At 38.1% G+C, this 25,874-nt stretch overlaps 2 protein-coding genes across 8 annotated transcripts in view; one reads left to right on the forward strand and one right to left on the reverse strand.

Annotated features, from left to right (window-relative positions):
• Window positions 1-13,241, forward strand: part of LOC136851641 (androgen-induced gene 1 protein-like) — a 136,747-nt gene extending 123,506 nt beyond the window's left edge. The window contains exons 7-8 of the mRNA XM_067126042.1: window positions 4,271-4,422; window positions 12,538-13,241. Coding sequence (XP_066982143.1) covers window positions 4,271-4,422; window positions 12,538-12,578 — 193 coding nt within the window. The 3' untranslated portion in view covers window positions 12,579-13,241. The remainder of the gene's footprint in view (window positions 1-4,270; window positions 4,423-12,537) is intronic.
• The window catches only part of Tcs4 (Threonyl-carbamoyl synthesis 4), a 48,133-nt gene continuing 33,377 nt past the window's right edge, over window positions 11,119-25,874 (reverse strand). For 3 of the 7 annotated variants that reach the window (XM_067083665.1, XM_067083668.1, XM_067083671.1), the window contains exons 9-10: window positions 25,195-25,406; window positions 24,052-24,879 (exon numbers count right to left, since the gene is read on the reverse strand). In XM_067083665.1, the coding sequence (XP_066939766.1) occupies window positions 24,777-24,879; window positions 25,195-25,406 (315 nt within the window). In that variant the 3' untranslated portion in view covers window positions 24,052-24,776. Of the gene's footprint in view, window positions 11,370-22,196; window positions 22,707-24,051; window positions 24,880-25,194; window positions 25,407-25,874 lie in introns of those variants that run through there. The other 4 variants (XM_067083686.1, XM_067083680.1, XR_010849622.1 and 1 more) reach the window with 3 other exon arrangements.

Here is a 25,874-nt window from a genome sequence, read left to right on the forward strand (position 1 = left end):
ACTTAGTTGTGCAAAGTTATACACGAACTGGAGTATTGCATGGCATTACAGTCATCTCTGTAAGGGTATAAATGTATAATCAAAGCAAGTTTGTTGATTTTTTATTTGTTACAACAGTATTGCATATTTAATGTATAGTATAAAGGAGAGTTTAGGCAAATTTAAGGGAAATAGGGAAAACTTCTGATACAACAGTAACTCTGAAACAAAGAACCTTCAAAAGTGTAATCTGCCTTTAATATATTAAGGGCTTCTATTAGTGAATATTCTCAATTTATTGCTGTTTTAAAATTGTCAGTATGAAGGAAATGCTCATATCACAGTAATATAAAACAAAATTTAGTAAATTTAGCTGTGTATTTTATATAGAAGATTTTAAAAATGCTGAAATGTAATGTGAACATATTTGCTGGTAAATATTCTTCAGAATTTAATGATGTAGAATTATTTATTTTTAAAGATTTCCTTTTTTTAGGTGAACTTCACTCATACATGTTTTAACTTACATTGCTTTTTTCACAGATATAATTTTGTGTTTAGTTGGATTTTGAGTTGCCTACCAAGGAAAGTAGGTTGTAAAACCACTCTATTTTGAGTACCCCAGAGGACTGGCAAACTGGGAGTTTTGTGCTGCCTTCTCCTTCATTGTTGAAATGGCCCAACTTTTCTCAAAACAGCCATGCTTACTGCTTTGTCAATCTCATCCAGCAATGTGCTAAGCATGGACTCTGAGCGGAAAAGTAGTTGTAGGAAGTTGGACTACTGTAGGTTCCTCTGAATCAAGGATGCAACTAGAAGAGGGAAGCTTGTTAAAAGCTGTATCTCTCTATCTAAAGATGATGTTAAGCAGATTGTTATTAAGTATCTGCTACACAAGGACCAAAGGCCAGTGAAGATATAATCCTCTTGGCTCTAAAGATATCCTCTTTTACCAGCGTCCTTGGTTAGAAGGAACTAGTTTCCCAAAGCTCACTCTTCCCAGTAGATGATGGCAAGAAACTGTTGCAAATACCATTTTAAGGTATGGCATTCCAAAGCAGTGCAAGTCTAGAATGGAAGAAGGAAGGTGTTAGGTGTGGGATCACGTGACAGGTTCTCAATATGTGAACAAGGGTGATGAAATCAAGTGGAAAGGTCAGTTACACTATTCTGTAAAATTTCCAGTCTCCAGTATAATTACAGAAAAGGGGAGGGGAGGAGAGAAGATAACTTGTTATGGCCATTTTCAGTACCCTGCCTGTTATCCCATTATGTTATTTGCCCTAATATCAGTTGTTACTTCCACCATACGGAGGTTAAACTGAAGCTTTTTGTCTTTTTGACTGCTGTGACCACACTCCAAGGCTTCTGACCTATACATAGAGTGAGGTTACCATGTCTCTAATGCAGTATAGTCTCCTTTTGTCAAGCTTCCCTCGAAAAACAAGAAGCTTATCATTAATGGATGAACAACCAATCAGACTTTTTTGTGGTTTAATTTCACTGAGCTTAGATATCAAGCCTAGTTAGTCTATGAAAGAGTGGAAAGAGCTTATAATAAGGGTGTGATGGAGATCTTGCTCTTCAGTGGTGATACTCGTAAGTGATGCTCTAACCTCGTCTTTTTTTCTCTTTGGAGTTGGTTCTAGCATGCCTCCCCATGTAGTAGCTAACATAACTGCTGTTTATTGCCCTAAACAGAAGGGATAACTTGTGGCTCAAGTCTTTGCATGCAAACTGCGTGGTAAGTCCTTGGTGTTGCCACAGTTGTGCTTTCTGGAGCCTAAGTTTTGTTCAGTGGCCTTCAGATTTAGAGAAGTAAAAACTTTGCTTCTGGGACTTGATAGTTTGGTGGCATAGATCCTAATGGGATCTTTCTAATCTTATTTTAAAAGACTGGTGATTGCATTGCTCCTAAGATTACTAGTATTTTCTGAAAATTAGTAGGACTTGTTAATTTCCCTTCTGTTTGGAGAAAAAAGGGCAATATTGCTGCATTATCAAAGGAACTACCCTCACGCCCCTCAGATTGTGGGCTGATTTTGATTACCCCTCTTTTATCTGAGTATTTTGAGGAGCTGCTCTCCAAGTGTCTTTGTAAATTTGTTGAAAATAATAACCTGCTGCCAGCATTACAAGATAATAACCTACTACTAGCATTACAGTTTGGGTTTCGTGAAGGCTTGGTATTTGTGATGCACTCTTATCAATATCTACTGTTGTCTAGAGTGCTCTTGCTGATGGTGGAGTGGCACATATGGTCAGTTTAGATTTTAGTGCAGCCTTTGACTGTATGAATCACAAAACACTCATATACAAGCTAAGATTATTGGGAATTGGTAGATCTTTTCTTAAAATTTTAAATAAATTTTTAATAGGCAGAAGTCAAAGGGTTTGTGGTGATGGCCAGTATAGTGCTTCATTAATGTAATTTCAGGTGTTCCTCAAGGTAGTGTTTTTGGGCCTTTTCTATTTATTATCTATACTAGCGACGGAGCAAGGTGTGGAGAACCAGTTGATTGCATATGCCAGTGATGCTACTCTTCTAGCAGTTATTCCTTCTCCATGCCTTAGGTCTGTGTTTGCAGGGTCCTTGAATAGAGATCTGGCATTTACTCACGAGTGGAGTTGGCTATGGGGCAAACTTAACCCTTCTAAAACTGAAAGTATGGTAGTCCAAAACACTTATGCCCTTCCATCCTGAAGTACATTTTTATGGTACTGTTTTAAATGTCATGACTGCAGATTTTAGGTGTAACTTTTAATAAGAAATGGACCTTTTAGAAGTACAGTAGATTAATTCCTCTGTTTCTCAAAAATTATCGTGTGGAAATGTTCATGAATGTTTCATGATGAAGCTATTAATTATATCTAAGTGTTTCAACTTTTTCTTCTTCCTTGTTTGAAGTCTGTTCTTGAATGTGGTCTTTGGGTGCTGACTCTCATCTCAAACTCTTGGATAAAATTTTGTAATCAGTCAAATTTATTTTGCAAACTCTTAGTAATGACTTGTGCCACAGATGCACAATGAAGTCTTAATTTCTGTTGTATATATTTTAGCCTTATGGACCTTGCCATGGTAACCAAGGGCTGTTTGTAAGAATGTCTGATAGAGATAGACCCAATTCCCGAAATTGGAGTGGCTGACAAATCTTAACACAGGAGCAACATATAGTGAGTTCTAGAGCAGCTTGCCTCCATGATAGTGGAGTAGCATGAATCCTTAATACTTGAATGACTTGACCCTGAGTTCTTGAGCACCTCAGCTTCATAGTATTGTAGTGGCTCTTATCCTTGCTATTGGAACAGCTTGGATCCTAGAAACTTGAGCAGCTCAGATCTTTGAAGTTGAAGCAGCTTGGATTGCTGGTGCCTATGAAGCCTGGGGCTTGATACTGGAGGAGTTTGGAACCTTGGTATTAGAGTGGCTCAGATCTTTGGCTCTGGAGTGGCTTAGTTCCTTGTTACTAGGATAGCTCAAATCCTTGGTACTTTGGTGGCTCCAGTCATCAACATTGAATTGTCTATGGGTCATTTGATGGGGTAGCTTGAGTCTTGGTACTTAGGTGGCTTAACTTCATAACTCCTTGAGATGCTTCACTCATCTTAGTAACTGTTGACTTAATATTCTGATACACTGCAGTCTACCCTCACCTTCTCTTCTCATCCCTTATTTTATTTTCATCCTGTTTCTCCTAGACAAGTATCTAGATATTAACTTTAACATTTTACCATTGCCTTTGTATTTTCAGCCAACCAAAGTTCAACATAACTGATAGCTTACAGATCAGACAATAATAATCTTCCATAGGTTAATGTAAGTTATCATTTTATCTGTTGATGTCATCCTAATAAAAAAAATCTAATGATGACTTGGATCACCATCCTGCCCAAGTAGCTATTTAGCTATGTAAGAAAACAGTTTGCTTGATATGAACGCTTGAAAATTTTTAAAAACAAATTCTGTGTATTTGCATGCAAATTACTGCCTCATTATGAGGATAACAGATGAGAAATGAGGTGGGGTTTCCTGCTGATTGGGGATATCTCTCCTTCTAATGGACCAGTATAATATTCCTTTTGCAGTTTTAATTGCGGTTTAGGGCTATTTAAAGCAATGGTTTGTATATAAGAAATAAAATTTGCAAAAATCAATCTGATTTTGTGACTTGGCAATTTATTGTTTTATACCATAGCTTAAGGATACTTAAGAGATGAATAATAGGCTTGATTACTATATTTGGTTTGAGTATTTTATTTTTACTATGGCAGGAATTCGTCTATTTGACAGGATCTGCTATATTGCATATTTTGGTGGACTGTGGGTGTATCCTGTATTTGAGGTTTTTGATGTGACAGGCAGAACTATATTCTTCGCTGCACTGCTCTTCCCAAATCTCTTTTTCGTACTTCTGGGACAGAAAATCCACACAACAGTATGGGGTAAGTTACTACTCTTTATTTATTGAGTAACTTAGCTTATTGAATAACTTGTTGCATTAATATTACTGATTGTATTTAAATCTTAGTTTTTAAACACAGCAGTACTACATTTTTGGAAGTTACACAAACTCACTGAATAAAAATTATATTAATGCTTATCTTATGCAATGGAAAACTTCTGTACGGTACTAGTAGCACTGGATAATTTCACTTCCTAGAAATAGCAATAGTGTGTGTGTACTTTCTCTCTCTCTCTCTCTCTCTCTCTCTCTCACGATGAGATCTCAGAGACTTGCTTTAGAGGTGCAAGGTATCTCTTTAACTTCAAAACAATTTTTGCTTGGTATCCATAACATGTTGAGCTTCAGATTTTTTGTTTTTATGAACTGGTTGACCTTTAGTTTTGTCTACATCATTGGTTAACTTTAATTGTTGTATGCTTTTTATTTTCACACTTTATTTTTAGAACCTCAGACTTTTTGTTTTGTACTTCTTCATATACAGTATTAAATTTAAGATGCCAATGTGAGCTTGTATGGGATAGCCTAAGACTGGGCCATGTTTAATTTATAATCTAAAACTGATCCTAATCAGTTTTAGATTATAGTGCTACTAGAACCAGGATTGTTCCCAAATCTCATCTGTCCTACCTCTCGTGATTGGTCACCTTCTTAGTGGAACCATTACCGAGGGAGGACCATTTAGAAGGTATGGTGCAGAGTCTTTGTTAGTTGGATCCTTGTCTTCAGCTGTAGTGGAGGTCAAGACTGACTAGGCAAGGAAGTTTGCAATCGGTGCCTCATTCTGCTGATACTACACTGCCCGACAGGTGCTGCTTTCAGTAATAAAGATAATTAGGACAAGTGATGAGAAATGTAGCAGGTGTGGAAAAAAGTTAAGTATACCTTAGTTTTACCAGACCATTCTAAGCAGGTGTGGAATCATTAGAATGAAAACCAGTTAGGAGGGCCAGGAAATCAATCATGGAATAAGGGCATGGATGAGGAAATAAATCCGATTGGAATTCAGGCAGAATGAACAAATGTATAAAATTTGGGTCATGTGGCCCAGCCGTGAGGTCTAGTATGAGAGGCAAGAGACCTAATTTCATGTCTAACCTCACAAAAAGGAAAAACTGATACACTTAGTGTTTCTTTCTGTTATGGATTCTGTTCTTGGGTAATTTCATACAATTCTAGGTTGTAGCAGAAGTAAAATAAGTTTTTAAATTTGCAACATTAAATTTCATAAAAGTAACTTACCAAGTAATTACATACAGTAGCTATAGTTTCTAACTTGTGTGGCAGCTTTTATTTAAAAAATTGCAGTAGCGCTTCAGTTGTTTAGTGCAGGTGACAGGCAACTCCCATCACTGCGAATACTAGAAACAACTTAGCATATAGCCTCATTGTGTTTCTGCTGGCTCTCAAGTAACATCAGGGGTCTGCTGCAGCTTTTGTTTACTGATTTTTGGTTGTGTGGCTGGATTTCGGTGAAGTACTATTGCTTATTTGAGTAGCCTTCAAGCTTTAATAGCTTTCAGGATAATTTTTTCTAGTTCTTTGGTTATTATTATGTCTAATAATTCAAGTTCATCTAGTTTTGCTATTGTAGCGAAAGTTGCAAAACCAGATTAATCAAATCTTCATATGATTCTCATACAATTTGCAGTAAATGTAGTGGGCAGAAATATAGTGGTGAGAAAACTTGTGCTAAATGTAATGATTAGCTGAGAGTAGAAGGTATTTAAATCTCAAATAGGCAAGTTAGAGAGGGATAGAAAAAGGAAAGTGGCCTCTAGAGCTGAGAAACAAACTTGCCTTAGCCTAGAATTCTACCCTAGCCTAGGTTAGAAGATAGCTCTACTATGCCTTCTTCCCCTCTTCCTAATTTTTCTCCTGCTACTAGCCCCCCTACTTTTAATCCACATACTCCCGTGCCTGGCTCCCTGGCTTCCGAACCCAATGCCATTGCCAGCCTAGAGTCTAAGTTTCACAATAAAATTAACCTACTAGTGAATACAGTGGTGGAGGTAGGTGCATCACTGAAGGCATTTATGGGAAAACCTATTCAGATGGCACCACTTCCTGCAAAGTGACAAGTGATAGTATTGTGCAAGTGGAGGAGGTGGCTACATACCCTGCCGGTTCTCCTAGATGATGGTCCCTGTCCCACTCCCCTGAACCTGGGAGAAGACATACCGGACCTTTCGAAGTTATGAGGCAGACCAACTTTGGACCTGTTTGCTACCTCAAAGAACCATCACCTTCCTCTCCTCTGTTCTCCAGCCTTGGTCCCTCTGGCGTGGACGACAGACACCATGCTTCAGAACTGGTCCAACTTGGATCTCTGTGCCTTTCCACCCTTCAACATGGTCAGGGAAGTTCTGAACTAATTCCAGGCACACCACAATGTTACGATGACCCTTATAGCCCTGTTCTGACCCCTGAAAGAGTGGTTTCCGGACCTTCTTCTGTTGTTGGTGGACTTCCTGAGGCTCCTTCCCCAAAAACTGTGTCTACTCAGACAACCCTACTTCAAGAGATACCACCAAGGGTTGTCTGCTCATGCCCTGACAGGCTTCAGACTGTCCAGGAAGAGCTGCTGCAGTGGCTATTGCAAGATGCAAAGTCAGTCTTTTTGCCACATCTACCAGGCCAAGTGGGCAGTCTTCCATAAATGGTGTAGCAGACATAATGTCTCTTCTTCTGAGAAAACTCCGACTCAGATTGCATATTTCCTCCTTTATTTGAGGACCTCTAGGGGTCTGTCGCCCTCCACCATTAAGGGTATTGAGTCATGCTTAGCTCTGTTTTTAAGCTTAGGGGTCTGGATCTGCCTTCAAGCCTGGATCTTAACGACCTTATCAAGTCTTTCAACTCGTCCAAGCAGAAAAAGATTGGCCTTGAAGAAGAAGAAAGGGCTCTTTGCCCCGTTAGAGTCTTAAGATATTATCTGAACAGGACCGAGAAGATCAGAGGGTCATTCAGCAACCCCTGGTGTTTCATTAAGAACCCTCTCACCCTCTTACTAAGACTGCACTCTCGTTCTTTCTGAGGGACCTGATTTCTGAGGCGCATTCTCGGATTCAAGAGGACTTCTTTGTCTACTTTCAAAGTAAAAGTTCATGATGTCTGAGCAGTTGCTACCTTGTTAACTTTCAGGCACAATATGTTCCTCACTTCCATTCTGCAGTCAACCTACTGGAAGTGCAGTCGATCTTTGTGTCTCACTATTTAAAAGTGGTTGAAACAATGTTTGAAAATTGCATTGGTGTAGATGACAGTGTTGTCTGGTTGTTTTTTTATATTGATACTGTGCCCAGGGCAAGGGCACTTTTATATGTTCTGCTAGCCATTGGTCCTGTCCTTTGCTGCAAAGCTCCTACGTAAGTAGAGGTGCCCCATGACTTTACCACCATGCCAGTACAGGTTAAGATGAGCATCAACCAGAGGCAATATTCACCTGCAGTAGCTCTCTTACCACATAAGGAAATGATGAGCACTTCTTCAATGCTAGCAATTTTTCTATTTCAAAGTCATTACCATGCCTTAATGTTTTTAAGTAGAATATGTCCATGTATCCCACCCTCCTTTCAATATGGGCTCAGCCATGTAATTACTTGGTAAGTTACTTATCATTTTCATAATAAAATTAAGTTTCATATATACCTACCAAGTAATTACAGAATCTGTGCCCGCCCACCCTGCCCTCGGTTGGACATAAGAGCACAAATACTATGAGGCTATCTACCAAGTTGTTTCTAGTGTTCCTGGTGGTGCGCGGAGCTTGTCACCTACACGAAAACGATTGAAGCGCTACTGCGATTTTTCAAATAAAAGCTGCTGCGCGAGTTAGAAACTATAGCTATGTAATTACTTGGTGAGTATATAAAAATTTTTATTATGAAAATATAATTTTTTTGTCTATTTGCAAATTTACTCATATTTGGATGAAAAACATCTAGGAAGGCCCATGCATTCAGATGTTTTATTGTGGATGAAGATGATCAATTACTTTATATACTTGGGTATGATGTGACCTTTCTAAACAAACTTACATGTAATATGCATCATCAGTGGAATATAATGAAATGAAATTCGGTTCCATTAAGTGTAGCCTAATGTATTCTACCAAAAATGTAACTTGCACGATTTATGGAAGTTTTGTGGCTTGTCATATTACATTTGGCTTTTGGTAGGTGAAGGATCTTGCTCATTCCATTGTTCCTCAGTAGGGATGGTAGCTCAAAGTCTTGTCTCTTTTGATGAAAGATTGAGAGTTTCCTCAACTCTTCCATTTGAATCTAAGATGGAGATCCAGATGAGGTACTACTTTGCTGGCCTGGGGTTTTCAATATTATTTGAAGTTATATTGAGAGTTTCCTCAACTCCTCCATTTGAATCTAAGGTGCAAATCCAGAAGAGGTACTACATTGCCGGCCAGGGTTTTTCAAAATTATTTGAAGTTATGATCTCCTGAAATAGGAGTGGTTCCTTCTTTCATTAGTAAAATTAGCACTGAGATGAGTTTGCTTGAAATAATTTCTTTTGGTTTCTAATGGATTATGCAGATTGTCATCTCCTCTAGGAAGGGGTCGATTCCCTTTTCAAGGGAAGGGAATCAACCCTCATCCATCCCTCACTGTTCAGTTGAATCTTTCGGGTTTCCAGGTAATGAGGGTGAGCGTCTGACAGAAAATGTTCCTCATTCTACCAAAGGGATATCACTCAAAATACAAAGAACTTATTTTCTTCTCGGGACCTTTGATGGATGTCAAACCTGTTGTGTAGTCACCTGAACTCTCTTTTGGAGATGGTTAGTATCTTGTCCTAAGTACCTAAGCCTGGTGTAAGTTTGGGAGTGGAAGTGAAATGACTTGATTCCATCTTATAATTTTTCCTTCTTGTGAGAGCAGCATCAAGGATGAAGTACACACTGGATTGGGCAAGGTAAAGGTATTGACTCGGAGGGTCTCCCTCGTCCTTTCTTAGAACAAGGGGGAGAGGGGACGAGGTCGAGTTCAGTCAAGCACTCAATTCTCGGTTTTATGAGGACCAAATTGCCTTCTAACATGGTCCTCTGTGGCAGATGTCTTGGTTCTGTGAATGGTTCCTTACTTGGGTAATCCTTTCTTGCCTTGGAAGAGGCACTCAGGCCCAGGGGCTTACTGCTATGGCCAATGATTTTGTCAGACTGCTAAGGGTTCAAGAGACATGACCTCTCTCACTTGCAATGCACCCAGGAACATGGTAATTCCATAGTGGTTATCAACTCCACTTAGTTGAAAAGAACTGATCTCGGCTGGCTAACGAGGAATTAGAGGAATTTATTTCTGGTGATAGAAATTCATTTCTCGTTATAATGTGGTTCAGATTCCACAATAAGCTGTAGGTCCCGTTGCTAGGTAACCAATTGGGCCAGCCCTAGGAGAGTTGTTAATCAGCTCAGTGGTCTGGTTAAACTAAGATATACTTGACTTTTTTCCCACCTATGTAATAAGTCTGTTTAAAAGGTGATGGTTTGTATTCCTGTAGGAACAAATAAATTTTAAATAATTTGTATTTTTCCTAGTCATAAAAATTGGAGCCCTTTATATTTAGTCGCACCTCAGCTTCCCCACTCAGTCCCTGGAACTGAAGGAAAAGTGAGTGTGACAGTAAGTGAGTGAGGGATACTTCCCCACTCACTCCTATCTCCACCTATTAGCCACCACTCACTCCTATCTCCACCTATTAGCACCTGGATAACCACCTTGTTAACAAGTTTTGGCCAGTGTACAGTTTGCACTGAAAGTTACTCATTTAAAAGTCTGGTTTGTATACCCATTAAAAATTTTTTATATTTATAAGATGGTAGTTGTGGACTGATTAAATTGATCAGCAAGACTTGCAGTGCTATCCCGCTTTTTCGCGCTTCATTTTTGTGGAACATATCTTTCACTCTTCTGCGGGAACTTTCACCAATTTGTGGATTTTTTCTATGGACCATATCTCTAAAATTATCACTAATTCGCTTTTTTTTCATAGAGCAACACTATTTATTCACTAATTACTGTATTTTTTCACTTTGTGTTCATGACTAAATAAAGATTTTTATGATAAAAATAATTTACAGTGTACTTACAATGTAGTATAGTAATGTTTACATGTTGTACAGTTATGTATCTTTAACCCTTAAGGGACAGGCTAAATATATATTAAGCATACCCCCCAGATCGGGCAAACTTTAAGGTTGGCCAGTTTAAGAAAAAACACATCAATGGAAAGAGGAAGATATGCAAATGCACATGGTGTATGAAAAAAATTTTAAAACATTTTTCCTGACCTTCCACGGGGAGTTGAAAGTGAAGTTTTACAACCCTGTGTGGGCCTCTTTGACAAGTCACTCATTTTTATATGCTAATTTTACCAAGTTATACATGTTTCTCAAATTTTATTTTACTTTGTAAAATTATAATTACAGCTCACACATCATAACAGATAAGAACTAAAATCAGTAACAAATTCTGAGTGTATTTGTTGTAAAATATTTATGAGATTTACTGAGATGGGGAGATGCAGTAACTTTTTGAGGTATACATGTTTTTTCTAATATTTCTTTACACTTTTTTTTTTTGCTTTTGCAAAATTACAATTATAGAAAAAACAATTACAGCTGACATACTATCATTAAGGATAAGAACTAAAACCAACAGCAATCCCTGGGTATATTTATAAGCAAATGAACATAAAAGACGTCATGGGATAGAGAGGGGCAGTACATTCCCCCCCATCAAATCTCAAGGCATACTGATCCCCCTCTGTCCTGTGGTAAGCTACTCCAGTTGCCATTAGTCATTTATGGACCATTGAAGTGCTCTGAACATCTTTCCTGCTAAATTCATCCAAATCATATGGCACATAGTATTAGTACTCATATGAGTTAGTCTGTCCATCACTCAAAACCTGTAACAGATACTCATTTGATGATGCCTGTCATTAAAAAGTTAAACTCATTTTCAGGTTGGGCTGGACTGAGCATAAAGTGTATGCTCTCTCTCTCTCTCTCTCTCTCTCTCTCTCTCTCTCTCTCTCTCTCTCTCTCTCTCTCTCTCTTTATAAAGGTAATGTTAGATTTATTTGAAATGGTATTACTGTAAAGTGTTTTTGGATATTCGCTAATCATTTTCATTAAATTTTCCAGTGAAAGCAGACTGGAAACTAAATTAAAATAATTAGCGAATATTTTAAATATTGTACAATATGCTCTATCATCCAAAACACTTTACAGTAATATTTCAAATACATCTTATATTACCCTTAGGAGAGAGAGAGAGAGATTACACTTATGCTCAGTCTGAGACCCAACTTGGAATGTGCTTACATTACCACATTACAAGTACTGTACACTGTAAATTATTTTTATCATACAAATCTGTATTTAGTCATGAACACGATATGAAAAAATACAAAAATTAGCGAATAAACAGTGTTGCTTTACAAAAAAAAGTGAATTTGTGATAATCTGAATAATTTTTACCAATATATAAAGAAAACGGGACGACTTCAAGTACTATGCAAGAAAACAGCTATGCATATGTATACAGGGTAACTTGATTAGTTGCCGAATGTTCTGTAAGACAGATTTATTGAATTTGTATGAAACATTTTATAGATATTTTGCTTTGTTTACATTATTATTATTTTAAAATTAGTAAATCACTGTTACAAGCATTTTAGTGGGTGTATATACATAAGAATAACAGTTGTAAAAGGGTACTAATCTAAGATGACTTAGGATGCTTTGGAATGATGGTTTGGAGTGTATTTTTGTTTGAATTAATATTAAATTGTTTCAGTATGATAATTTAAGGTATATTTTTGTTTGAACTACTAAATTAGGCAGAGAACTTTTAAAATATCCAGTTATAAGCATTTTAGTTTAAGGGGTACAGGGTATTTGGTGGTTATAAGCAGTTATAAGCGTTCTTAGATGGGATTTTGCATTTCCGCGGAGGGTTCTGGAACCTAGCCCTGCGAAAAAGTTGGGGAGCACTGTAATGTAAATGTTATGATAATCTATGGAGGCTGATTTTATCAAACATTTTAACAGTAATATTCACTTATTTTCCAGGTGCAGATGAAGAGGGAAAGAAAGATAGGAAAACTGAGTAACTCAAGTGATAATGGGTAAAGGTGATAAGGGCACATTTTCTACTAAACCAGTGAAAAATTTCTGGTACAGTTCTAAACTGCATGAGTAAGGGCTGATTCATGGTACAGTATTTATATTTTAGTTTTTGGTTGAAGAACCTTTGTTATGCTGTTTTGTAAATATTACTAAATACTACCAAATAAGCAGGCATGTGTGGATTGTGTTTAGACGGACTTTTTTTTATTCACGAGTAAAGTCTTGTTTATTGGGAGCAAATATCTCTACATAAAAGTGCAAGCATTATATCACTGTACTACTTTTTTGATTCAGTATTCATTGCAGTTACCTTGAGGGGAAGCAATTTTGAAAATTAGATTTTCCCTAGTTCTGGTTATCCAAGAAATGTTTGACTCATGTTTGACTCATTGACACTGTTGGTAACTAACAAAATCTAGTAGACCATTAGATGACAGATTTTTAACCCCTGTTTGACTGTGTACATAAGTTTGTCACTATTTTATGTTTGAATATGCATGTTGCGCGGTGCCTAATTGTTACACTGTACAGATTTAAATTTTCAGATATAAAGCATTTTTAATTAGTGTGACATTTTATGTGTTCTTTGTATTTTAATCATGTTCATCAATAAATATGTAATTTTAAAATAAATAAAATAGAATAAATATTTTTGTCAGTTAATGACAAGATTATATCTTAGTTTCAACTGCTAGCTGTATTGAATACTAATAAAAAAGTTTTAATACCTTACTTAAATGTAGAATTATTTTATTTTGAAAAATCTTCAGTGGGATCTGAATCTTGCCTTGAAAGATGGTGTGCACCTAAAATTTTCAGTATGAAAAAAGCTTCAGATACAATCAATTATGATCCAATATGGAGTTGAAGATCTAAGGTATTTACAGTTTAAAATTTTATATATTCCAATACGAGGAATGCCAAATTCTGAAAGTAATTTGCACATTACCTAGGCATACAAATCATAACTTGTTCCTACATGAATACAAACCCTTCATGTATTGGTGTACTTCGTTCAACTCGTTAGTTCGGTGGTGGAAGTTTGGACTCAAGCCAGATCTGACGGCAGTATGTTCCTTTCAGAGCCTGGGAGCCCCATCTACATGGTGACTTCTAGGGGTTGTTCCCCTCCTGGGTCGGTTGGGGCAATTCCATTTTATTCTTCTTTTCCAGGCTTAGATGCGCAGTTTACGTCGTCATTCAGGGGTACCAATCTTAGACAGACTGCTTCTCTGATGTAGCCTTCATCTGCTTCTGTGACTTCTCATCTTCTGTCCGATGTTTCGTCATCCAAGGCCCTTCACTTTGGTTCCCTTTTATCATATGTATGAAATAAACTTATTTTATCATCACAACTTTATTAAAGTATGATTAAACCTGCCCTTCTTGTAGTAATTTCTGCTTTTGTAAGAGTCGTCTGCTCCGGTGACGTCACGGATGCGAGTGTGACATCATGGCTAGTTCTTATCACCTCATCAGCCGATTCCTCTGACGTAGTTTAGATCGATCGGCTCGGTCTTTCAGGAGAAGTACGACCCATCTTCCACCATCTCAGACATTGGGGGTTTTTGGGAACTCTTCACTGTTTCTTCACGTACGTGTACTGTGATGAGGCCCTCTGGTTGCAATGGAAATTGAAGAAGAGAATCCTTTTGCCATCGTTGTCTTCACCTTTTTCTTTCGGCGCTCTCCCTTGCCTACGGACGTGGGTGTCTCTCTGAGAGCCTGCAACTCTGAGCACCAGGTGCATGGTTTTCCTCAGATATGGCAAGTTGAAGAGGTATCCTGTGTCACTGATACTAGTTCCGAGAATATTCCTGAAACTAGTGTCACCAATACTAGTTCCAGGAATATTCCTGAAACTAGTATCTCCTCCGCCCATATTTCTACGGACACTTGGGTAGAGGGAACAACCGACGTTCATGCTGTACATGACTCTGTAACTCCTTCTGAGTTCTTAGGTTTCTTCGGAAATCCAAGACTTGGAGCATGCTTGTCTCGAATGTTTGGCTTTGGCCAGGGGTTCACCTTGAAGTCAGGAACTCGGTTTTCTTCGGAACTCCGAGCCAACAATTCTCACCAGATGGTTCAAGATAGCAGCAGCCAAGGAGATTCTAGCAGAGGGTCTAGCCAGAGAGTTGATGCACTTTCTTTCATTGGACGTGGGAGATTCTGGACGTTTGGGGAAGTGTTCACAGCATAAGCTTTTTCGCCTCAACTCTTGCACGTTCATGACGTAGTCACCATAGTTTCAGATATGTTCAACATTTGTCTTCCCATGTTTAAGGACGTCCAGCCAAAGGAATGATGCACTTTCCTTTGATGTATGTGAGGGATTCTGCACGTCCATCGACGTGTTTCCACCCTGGGCCCATTGTCGACTTGATGTTTGGACGTCCGTGACGTTAGTCACCATCCATATAGAACTTCTCCCTTTGAAATTTGGCAGGATTCCTATTGATGTTTTTCTAGAAAGTCCTCATCACTCGGCCTTGGACATGATATTGGGGATGAAGGAACATATGTCTGTAGTCCTTTGTATCACGGAGAAAGTGTGGAAACGTTTTCTTCTCCCGGATTACATATCTGTCCGTGACCCTACTGAGTCGAGTCCGAGAGTCTGGAATACCTGGACACGTGCGTGGTCGAGACTTTTCTACACACGTTCGTGTTTCCATGAAATCATGTTTGCGTCGTACTTTCACTTCCTTCTACCTGAACTTTGTCCACAGGTCCTTGGACACTTTTTCATCAGGTCTGGTGGTGGCTGTTCAACAAATTGTGTAGCTCGTCCAGTGGGGTTAGGTTTAGTGGCTTACTTCTTAGCTTAGCTTACCTAGTTCTATCCTGGAGCATGCTCTTTGGGTTTGTGACTTCTACAAGATGATTTTCCCATTCTTCGAGAGTTTGGGAATGGGTTAGGTTAGGTTGGATACAGTTCCCATCTTAGCCTAACCTTATATATCCTAGTTCTTGTGCCTACAAGCATTAGATCAGTCTTTAAGCTTTACATAACATTGCTCAGGAATAGCACCATGGTGGTTCCTTAGTCAAGATAAAGGGAGGGGGGGTCCTATCATCATGGGGCCACTCCTCTTTTGAGTAGCTTACTGAACTTACACTATCATAGGGGATCTCCTCATGGGATGTCTCTTCTGTTGACGATGCACATTCCATTGACAGTACTGTATTAAGACATTTCTGTTGACAGTGCACAAGTTGACAGTAGAGTACTTAGGATGTTCTAGATAGAATATCTTATCATAGGACATCCCCTGGAGTTATCCTATCTTTTCTGTATACAGTGCTGATGAGTGGGGTTGCAGAAGCATGCTCAACACGTCAAGACACGTTCCAGGGTGAGGGATGTATGTCAGATAAGTTCCGTCACTGGAGTCTATTCCTATGCAAGGGTACAGGAGTTCCACTTCTTTGGCAATGTGAAGTGTTTGAGCATGCCTACTTTCCCTTATCAGTTTCTACTACCAGATCGGTTTTAATACCAATAACGTGCATACAAGAAGGACTTTTATGTTCATGGAATTTTGAATGATGGTTCTTAGCTATGTTAAACCACTTTAACCTCTAGTGTTGACGAGATCTTACTCATAAGGACAGTGGAATTGATCGAGACACTGATCTCTTTCTTTTCTAGTTGCCTTCTTCTCTACTGGGATGGGTAAGACGATAAGACCTACCAGATGTTGGACATATAAAATACTAAAATACATGTGATTGAAGTATTCCAACTGATATAACATTTTGTTTTATACACAAATGTACGTTGTGGCATACCCTTCCTCTCTCTAGCTAAAGGGGAAAGGAATGATATCAGACACATATTGATAAATACCTTAGTTTCTTGTCTGAACAGATACATCTATCAACTGATCTGGAGACTAAGTTCTACAAACTTATTTTCAGTCTATGGGGGGTGTATGGAGCCCCTTTCCTTGGTCCTCGTGCTGTTACGTTACTCCTGTGAGGAGTGGGAGACGTAGGCAGTAATCACTGCTTACAATCCTCAGTATGATAACGAAGACACCATACCAACATGGTCCCCAAAGGTCCTAGTGTCCTTACATGTCAGGCCTGCGACAGTGGTAGTACTCGGACAGACAAAAGTACTTCCGGTATGATGGCCAACAAGGAATCAAAAGCGAGATGGCATTTTTTCGATGAAGTCAAGAGATAGGATGGTTGATCTTGGCTTCTGGTTCTCACTGAACCTCAAAAGAAGAGTGATCTTTCTTCTCTCGATTTCCTGTTGTTGGCTCTGTTCAGATCTGCTTATTCTGCATATTCGAAGGTGATCAATCTAACCAATCACCTTTGAAGTTAGATTGATCATTTTCCTTCGATGGTCCTGTTGCACCAAAGACAGTGTGACTTCTGTGTTACCCCCATATTCTAGTCATGCAACCCAAAGCTAACGACTAGTTGGTTAAATTCGAGCTGCCCGAGAAACGATGGCCAAGGGATCCTTTCTCTAGCTAAAGAACTGATCAACCGAGTGTACTGTGAACTTCCTACTGGACATCAGTATGTTTTGGGTAAGATCTCTAGAAGGCAAAGTCATCCATATGTCTGTCACATTCAGGAAGGACATGTAGTTTGAGTACTGGGATAGAATGTAATTGTGCAGTTCACATTCTTATCTTTGCCTTGAGTTATTGCCCATGGGTCCTTGGACCCTTGGTGGATGCTCAGTAAGTCATATAGTTTACCCAGTTCTTGGGACATGTTGCATCTCGCTAAGGTGTGCGACTACAGGGAGAAGGTGTGGGCGGGACTGGCTTCCTACCTTCCTCCTGTTTTCCATCCTCTTCCAGTGGACAGAGGAAGAGTGAACAAGCCGTCATGAGATAGACTGTGTGCATGCATGTGATCTGCATGACTGAGCATCCAATCTATAACCCAGTTTTGTTTGGATTAATAGATGCATTTCCTACCTTCTCTCTAGCAAGGAGGGAGAAGGACTGACTATGGGCAAGCCAGTTGGTTATTTTTAACTAAATAGTCTTTGACACTGTGGGTTCATCCGTACCTTCGAATCAAGGGTTTTCACACTTTCCTTTGATTCGAAGTGCCCAGAAGTCTGGCAGTTGAACATCAAACATGTTCAACAGATCAGAGATATGGTATCTCTCCTTTGCTCTTTCATGACAAGGAGGAAAATACCAGGTGAGCCGAACTACCAGTCAGTTCGGAGAATTACTTGGAATCCTCCCTCCAATAGTAGGTCTCCATATGTGAAGACTAAGGGGTGTATTCGTGTAGGAACAAATGACAAATTTTTAATTAATTTGTATTTTTCCTAATATACAAACCTAAAGTCATTTCATAAAAGGCCCACCTCTTACCACCCCTCATTCTTTTACCTGGGCCAAAGGGTAAACTGAAGAGATTGAATGCATACCAGTTGGGTGGGCAGTACTTCTGGCCCTACCATTGGTAATTGTTACCACAACTCCCTTGCAAAAGTTTAACGGCCGGACTTTCCAGCTTTGCTGAAAGTTATCCGTATGTAAAAACCTCAGGTTTGTATGTTAGGAAAAATACAAATTAATTAAAAATTTGTAATTTTTCATACAAGTATCCTTTCTTGCATACAGTGGACCGGCTATGTACTGACTAAACAAGTGTGGTGCCCAGGTGGACATGGGGGGAAAAGGGGATACCCATTCTCAACCATTAACCAATGTTCAGCCCATATTCAAAATAAAAAGCTGAGGAAAAGCAACGAAGCAAGGTGGACGAGGTTGGTTACCTTCAATATAAAAGGCTACGTTTTTCATACCTAGAAAAAATACAAATTATTTTACAAATTTGGCATTTATTCCTAAAGGGATCCAAACACTACACCTTTCTGATATGGAGAGACCACTTAGGAGGAAGTTAGTTCCTGCAGGTAGGGCCAAGCACCTTTGTGAATGAAGTTGAGTGCCACCTTGTAGAAAACGGGAACCAATCTGGAGGGCAGGGCACTGTTGTTCTGCTTGTGCCACTCAGAGGGAAGGACATTGCTACTTCTCTGGCATTTATTATAGATAAAAGGCTCTACCTTGCCTTACCCCCACCTTGTTATAGAAGGAGAGAACAAGAGCTTGCATTCTAGATTAGAAGAAAAGGGGCTCGTAGCATTAATTACCCAAACTCGAGTTGTGGGAGAGAAATGGATCAGTGCACACACAATCTTTCCCCTCAGGAGCTGCACACACACACTAGCCAAAGCAATCAGATGAGCTTAGGATACCTGGAGGTTTCCATTAGTAACACTACATGTTGAGCCACCACCAAAGGTGAAGGTAATCTGACAGTGCCACTGCTGCTCTCATTGCCTATTGGACCAATTAATTCTTCCGGAGATTGAGAGAGGGCCCCAATGCCTATAATGTCATGAGCTTGTGGGCAAGTTGAAGGGTCCTCAGCACTATTAGGGGACTCTAGGCGTGAACATTATCTCCTGTAGCCTGAAGGTGGTTGTGTTTGGATACCTCCTTCCTGTGATGTCCTGTACTTACAAAAAGGCGTTTGCACTCTGATCTGGAATTCTTCTTCTTTCTCAAGTTACGAGTAGGGCGTAAACTGGGCATATCAGCATTTTGTCTTTCTCTCCATCAAGGAATTATCAAAGAGAGAAAATCAGGAAAATCAAACCTTGGGTTTGGACCTGAGGAATTTTCATCTTGGTTACAAATTCTGGGACCAAGGAGAACAAGAGAGGCAAAGTCAAAAGAAAGGGTTCCTAGAAAACTCTTTTCTAGTGCTAATCAGTACTAATGAAAGAAGAAAACGCTCCAAACCCAGGGAGTGGATAACCTTAGACATTACTGAAAAGCACAGGCTGGCAAAGCAGTATCCCATCTGCATCTCCATCTCAGATTCATGGGAAGAATCAGGAAACTCTCAGATCTCTTGTCAAAAGAGATTAGACTTTAGCTACCATTCCTACTGAGGAATGATGGAATTTACGAGTGATCTTTTCCCTGCCAAAAGTCAGATTCCTTGCGGCAAGCCAAAGGGCTTCCCCAATTGTACAGCAAGGCCGGTAAAGAACAGTCCAAGGGTAAAGGCTATTCAACAGTGGAATAGCACTGATAAATACCTTGTAGTGCTCAAGCACAAGAACACACAGTAGGTCACTTGGGACTGAAGTTCCGCGAGAATGAGACTGTTCAATGTTTAAAGAACAGATTACTCCACTGAAGAGGAGAGGGCTAACCCAATTTGATAAACAATGTAAAGGCAAACCCTAGCCTTTATGTTTGGAAATAACCTTTAAGAATGGGAGACCAATAAACAGCCCACAGGCAGCTTCAAACCTCGCCAAAGGAGTCACCTCTGCCACCTTCGGTGTGAACACTTGGCATGAAAGCAGGAAGAAGTTTGCATAACCCACTGGATACAAAGGCACCTCCCGATCCATAGAGCAGGGCATCAACCTTCTCCAAACACCACACAGTGAGTATGGAATGAGCCTAGGAAGTGCCTCTGGAGTATGTACATATATGAGATCGAGGACATGAACAAAGTTGCAGTCGCCTCCCTAGGGTATTTCTTTTATGATAAATGAAACACCAAGAATTGCAAATCCTGTGAAATCTGCAAGAAATCTGGAAATATGGGACCACTTCGTCCCATCCAATCCTTGGAGGCCCATACTACTCCTCCCTCAACCAAAGGAGAAGACCCAACAGAACTCTGCATCCCAGGACCTTGCAAACTCAATCCCAAACCAGACAAATCTTTCAACGGAGAAGGTATGAGCTGTGGCGGAGTTGCTGTCAGAACCCTGTTGTCTTAAACACTGCAACCCTCTTGTATGTTACTGACTAAAACCAATTATGAAGAGGAACAAGCTGGCACCGTTCCTTGAATTCCCCTACCTTCCATGCAGATCACAACCCTTCCTGGTGAAGGACTGCTTGAATCATGCATGCTCTGGAGAGTGCAAGTCTTGAGCATGGAAATTATGCAGGTTCATCCCGAAAATCCTCCAAACAAAGGCGAGGAAGGAAAAGCTTCCCCACTGCAAGAGCCAAACCGACCCAAAGACTGGGTAAGCAACTAGTGAATTGGCTGTGTGAACCATACACCAAGCAGGTTGCACAAACCTCTCTCTGTGTGACCTTGTGGAGTGATAATGAGAAGTCTCTCTCTCCTCACCTGTCTACAATGATCTTCCTTACTGAGTGGATCATGCAAACTCCTCTCCATGTGACTGAAGAATCATGGATATAGGAGGGACAACTCTTACACCAGGCAAACATGCTGAATAGCTTTGACTTGCCATAAACACGAGAGCTCACTTTCTATCTATAAATCTTCAGCTGAAAACCCTTATGGACAGAGTCAACAGACTATACACACAAGAGGGCTCGAAAGGGAAATCAACCAACAAAGACGGACAAGTTATAAGAAAAGGGGATATACAAATAAATATGAGAGAACATAAAATAAAACTGATACACATAAAATTCAGGAGATGTCTGCAGAGAGTAGGAATGAATTTGCTCCTCATGTAAATATTTAGAGATCAGAAGATAACACAACTGCACTAGGTAAACTGTTCCACATTTTCATTACAGCCAAGAGAAAACTCTTAGCATACTGAGCAGTATTAAACCTGATGCTAGCAAACACCACACTACAGCAGCAGCCTGCCTAGTGTTGCGAGAAAAAACAACTAGGTTAGGTAAAGAAGACCGTAGAGGATGTCTGTCATTGTAGTATATTTTTATGCCACAAACAATGATCTCACTTTACGTCTAAGTCACAAGTCAATGTTAAGAGTTGGCAAAATAAACTTGACTGATGACTTAGCTCTATCCAAGAGTTCGAGCTAGAGTCAGCACCAGAGGACCACACTGCAGAGCAGTACTCTAAACAAGGAAGAAAACTTGGATATGATAGTTTCTTCCAAAAACATTCTAAAACACCATTTAAATATAAATCAGGATGCAAAGGCAAAAGCGTTCTAGATCGATTATTCATACTTTAAGTTTTAGAAGGGTTAAGCTCCATGCCCCAAAGCCTACTCCACTCATGAATACTTTTCAGATCTCTACTCAAGGATTCTTCAATTACAGACCTAAGGCATGGAAAAGGGACAGCAGCTAGAAGAGTAGCAGCATTTGCATATGCAATCAGTTAGTTCTCCAAATCTTGCAACATGTCACTAGGACAGATAGTAAATGGCGAAGGTCCAAGAACACTACCTTGAGGAACACCTGAAATGATATTACTAAAGCTACTATACTGGCCACCAACACAGACCCTTTGGGTTCTGCTTATTAAAAATGTTACAAATGCTGCAAAGTTGACATTAAAACAAGATCTAAAGATGGTTGACACAAACCAACTACTAGTACAGTAATGGTAAGAGCCTGTCCCTTGCTTATCAACCACACTTGATAAAGTCAAGTCATACAGTGGCGAGTCTGTATATGGAAAAAATGTCATAAGTAAGTAACATGCTGTTGTTTTTCATAAGCAGTTTAACCAGACCAATGAATCCAAGAGAAAATGTCCAGAACTCTGAAGTGGAGATTCAGCAGTGTTTAGACACAAAATAAAGGTAAGCTTTAACAACAGAAATGACCTAGGGGTTATGAGTTTTGTATTCAATACATGCATGAGATTTTTTCCACAAGTTTTCCTCTGCAGTCACTACCTCAGTTTCTTTAGCAATATAATAAATATTTCTTGCCACATCTAGCAATTTAGCTCGAATTTAGAACTTTAAAAGGAAATTTTCAATGTAATTTATCTTCAATTTGAAAATGCCAATGTAGCTAACCATAACTGTAACTGTAATGTAATTTTTTTCTTACACTGTTTTTATAAAACTTGACTACTAAATGTAATTTCTATATTTTTTACAACATAACAATAACATGCAAAATAAAGTCTAAAATATACACAAAAAAATACAATACATTTTGCATCAAAACTTGAGAACAGATATCTACCACTGCAGCTGGATTGCAGTAAGATAGCTGACAATTGTCTAGACAGTATATCATTAATTTCATCTGAATTTAACCCATCTTTTTATCTTGATTCCTAGACTGCGGACGTCATCGGTTAAATCTTCTCCTATTGGGCATCTAATGGAAAAGAAGCAGATTAGGAAAGAATTACTAAAGATAAGATTTTTGAAAATAAACACTATATTTTATCATGCAATCTCTTAACAAAATATATATACAGTAACTTGTATGGCACTGATTACTAATGTTGGCTTGCCACTGTGCATACGATAGTTAACTAGTTAATTCTCATAATGCTCATGAACTTCATTAGTTTGTGTTGCTTTAATGTGGCCACTGGTTCTTTTCTCCTCTATTCTTTAACTTCTGAGCCTACTAGTACTCAGTTCAAATTACTGTTGATATCCTTTTATTTAGCTTTGTTAGTGTCTTCATTGATACATATAGCATTCTGTAACTTATATAAATTTCTCTAACCCCACCTAATATTTACCTACAAAAAGTATAAAGATAAAAGATGCAAAACATGTCCAGCTATCTCAGTTATTGGATATGCTAATGATTATAATAATGTATCTATATGTAAAACAACAGGAATTACCTTTTTGTTTAAATGTAGTTTAAGTGGGATGAAATATTTAAGTGGGATGAAATATGTAAAGCAAACTGGTTCCCCTTTTCACTTTAGAATTAACCTTTAATGGATGGGCATCATCATATGAGTATCTATAGCAGGTTTTGAGTGATGGATGGGCTATATAACTCACATGAGTATTAATATTACACGCCATACAATTTGGATGAATTTAGCAGGAAAGATGTTCATAGCACTACAATGGTCAATAAATTACTTAAGGCAACTGTGTAGCTAAGCACAGGATGGGGGGGGGGATTAGTGTGCCATGAGGCTTGATAGGGAATGTTGCCTCCATCCATGACCCTTTTGTTTGTTGCTCATAAATATACCCAGGGATTGCTGTTGGTTTTAGTTCTTATCTTTTATGATAGTATGTCAGCTATAACTGCAACTTTGCAAAGAAATATTAGAAAAATGTATACCTCACAAAAAGTTACTGCATCTCCCCTTCTCAGTAAATCTCGTGAATATTTTACAACTATACAGTACTCAGAATTTGTTACAGATTTTAGTTCTTATATGTTATGATAATGTGTGAGCTGCAATTATAATTTTACAAAATAAAATAATTTATTAGAAAAAACATGTATAACTTTGTAAAATTTGCATATTTTTACAAGTGTCTTGTAAAAGAGGCCCTACACAGGGTTGTAAATGGTCACTTTCAACTTCACGTGGAAGGTAGGGAAAAATTTTTAGAATTTTTTTTCTTACACCATGTGCATTTGCATATCTTGCTTTTTCCACTGATGAGTTTTTTTTTTTTTCTTAAATTGGTCAACCTTAAAGTTTGCCCAGTCCTGGGGTGTGTTTAATATATATTTAGCCCACCCCTTAAGGGTTAATAATCACAGGAATCTTTGTAATAATAATAATTATAATTTTGGTAATAGCATCACAACAAAAATATGAAAAGAACATTTTGAAAGACATCCTACTAAACATGCTATTATTATTGTTCTTGATATTGTTAATAATTAGAAGTAGATAATTCCTACACTATAAACTAATAGTTCAGCGACCTCAAATATTAATAAAAACTTGTATCATGAAATTTTTGACAATGTTATCAGCAAAACTGTTATAATAATGTCACAAAAGAAATAACAAATTAAATGATTTTTAAAAATTTTTACAAGATTAATATTACTGCCCTTAATAAAAAAAAAAAAGAATTTAGTAAGACTTGTTAAAAGGTAGGATTCTGGGATTATATCAGAGCAAAGTTAAAAAATTAGTTGATTATGTTAAAACACTGCAGTCTGAATGTAGTCTCTTACAAGACTCGTGAAAGATCTACTTATATATAAACTTAACAAACAAAAACTGGAATTTAAAAGTTTATAGTACAGTAATATAATTAATACTTAATTGTAGAATCTGACCATTAACCCACTGATACTCTAAATATCCATAAATTAATTCATGGTCTTGAATTTATTTTGATTTTCCCTCTAAAAAGCACATACCCCAAAAATTACTCTCAAATACTTGCAAATATTAGGTAAAATTGCATTTAATTATACAAAGATTGCTAAGAACTTTAAATATTAATGATGTAGATAATATGCCTTGTTCATTAGAAGATAGTAGATTTTAAGGTATGAATCCTTCAGAATTTCCATTAAAATTACTCGCAAAAACTCGATGCAACTGTAATGTAAAATGGGAAATGAATAATAATAAATACAATTACACATACTGTAGACCTTACCACACTTCATCTTTACTTCATATTTACATATGGTTTTCATATAAATGTGTGTTAGCAATTTTTTTACTATGTTTACACAATAAAATTTGTAATCTTGCAATTGGAATTTTATACTATGTAGCTTAATAACAGTGAACTTGACCATGCTATATTGTGTGGACTAATCATTTGAGCTAAAAATACACAGTATTAACTTTCATGCTCTTGTTATGCATCTGTTTACCATTCTTTAACAAAAATACTGAGAAACTTACTTTGGCTGAAATTTGACTGCTTCTATGTCATCCTTGTTATACAATATGCCAGTTTTGGTCTTCCATCTTTCCATTCCATTCCATGCAATCATAATTCCATTATCTGTGCACAGTTTTGGTGGTGGACATACAAGTCTATAACCCATCTCAGAGCACAACAATGATAATGCTCTTCTGATGTACTGGTTACAGGCAACTCCTCCAGAAACAACCTGAGAAGAAAAATATGTATTACATATACTGAATCGCACTGTTGTTGTCTGATATATATAGTACATGATCTACTTGTTTACATTTGTTCAACATTGCTAGTAACTCTTTGGGTGGATCCACATTACATGATGATAAAATTACATCTTGATAATTTGGGAACTACAGTCATTACCCAACTTACAAATGAGTTATGTTCCGGATGGCCACTCGTATCAATTTGTATTGATAATATTGTATACCAATGCTAGCACATGTAAGATGAGCTTGTATCAGACAGTCTACTCAGATTGAACACAAATGAATGATAGGCTTTCAGTAATTATGTTTTATCTCATTGTAGACAAACAAAAAAAAGACTTCTGGCTATGCAAGTATGAATAAAAGGTTTAATAACTTCTTGCATGTAATTACGTGAGTAGGTTAATATTTGAAATATTACATGCTCTGCAAACTCTGAATCATATATT

The sequence above is a fragment of the Macrobrachium rosenbergii genome, chromosome 3, assembly GCF_040412425.1.
Source record: "Macrobrachium rosenbergii isolate ZJJX-2024 chromosome 3, ASM4041242v1, whole genome shotgun sequence".
Taxonomy (NCBI): domain Eukaryota; kingdom Metazoa; phylum Arthropoda; class Malacostraca; order Decapoda; family Palaemonidae; genus Macrobrachium; species Macrobrachium rosenbergii.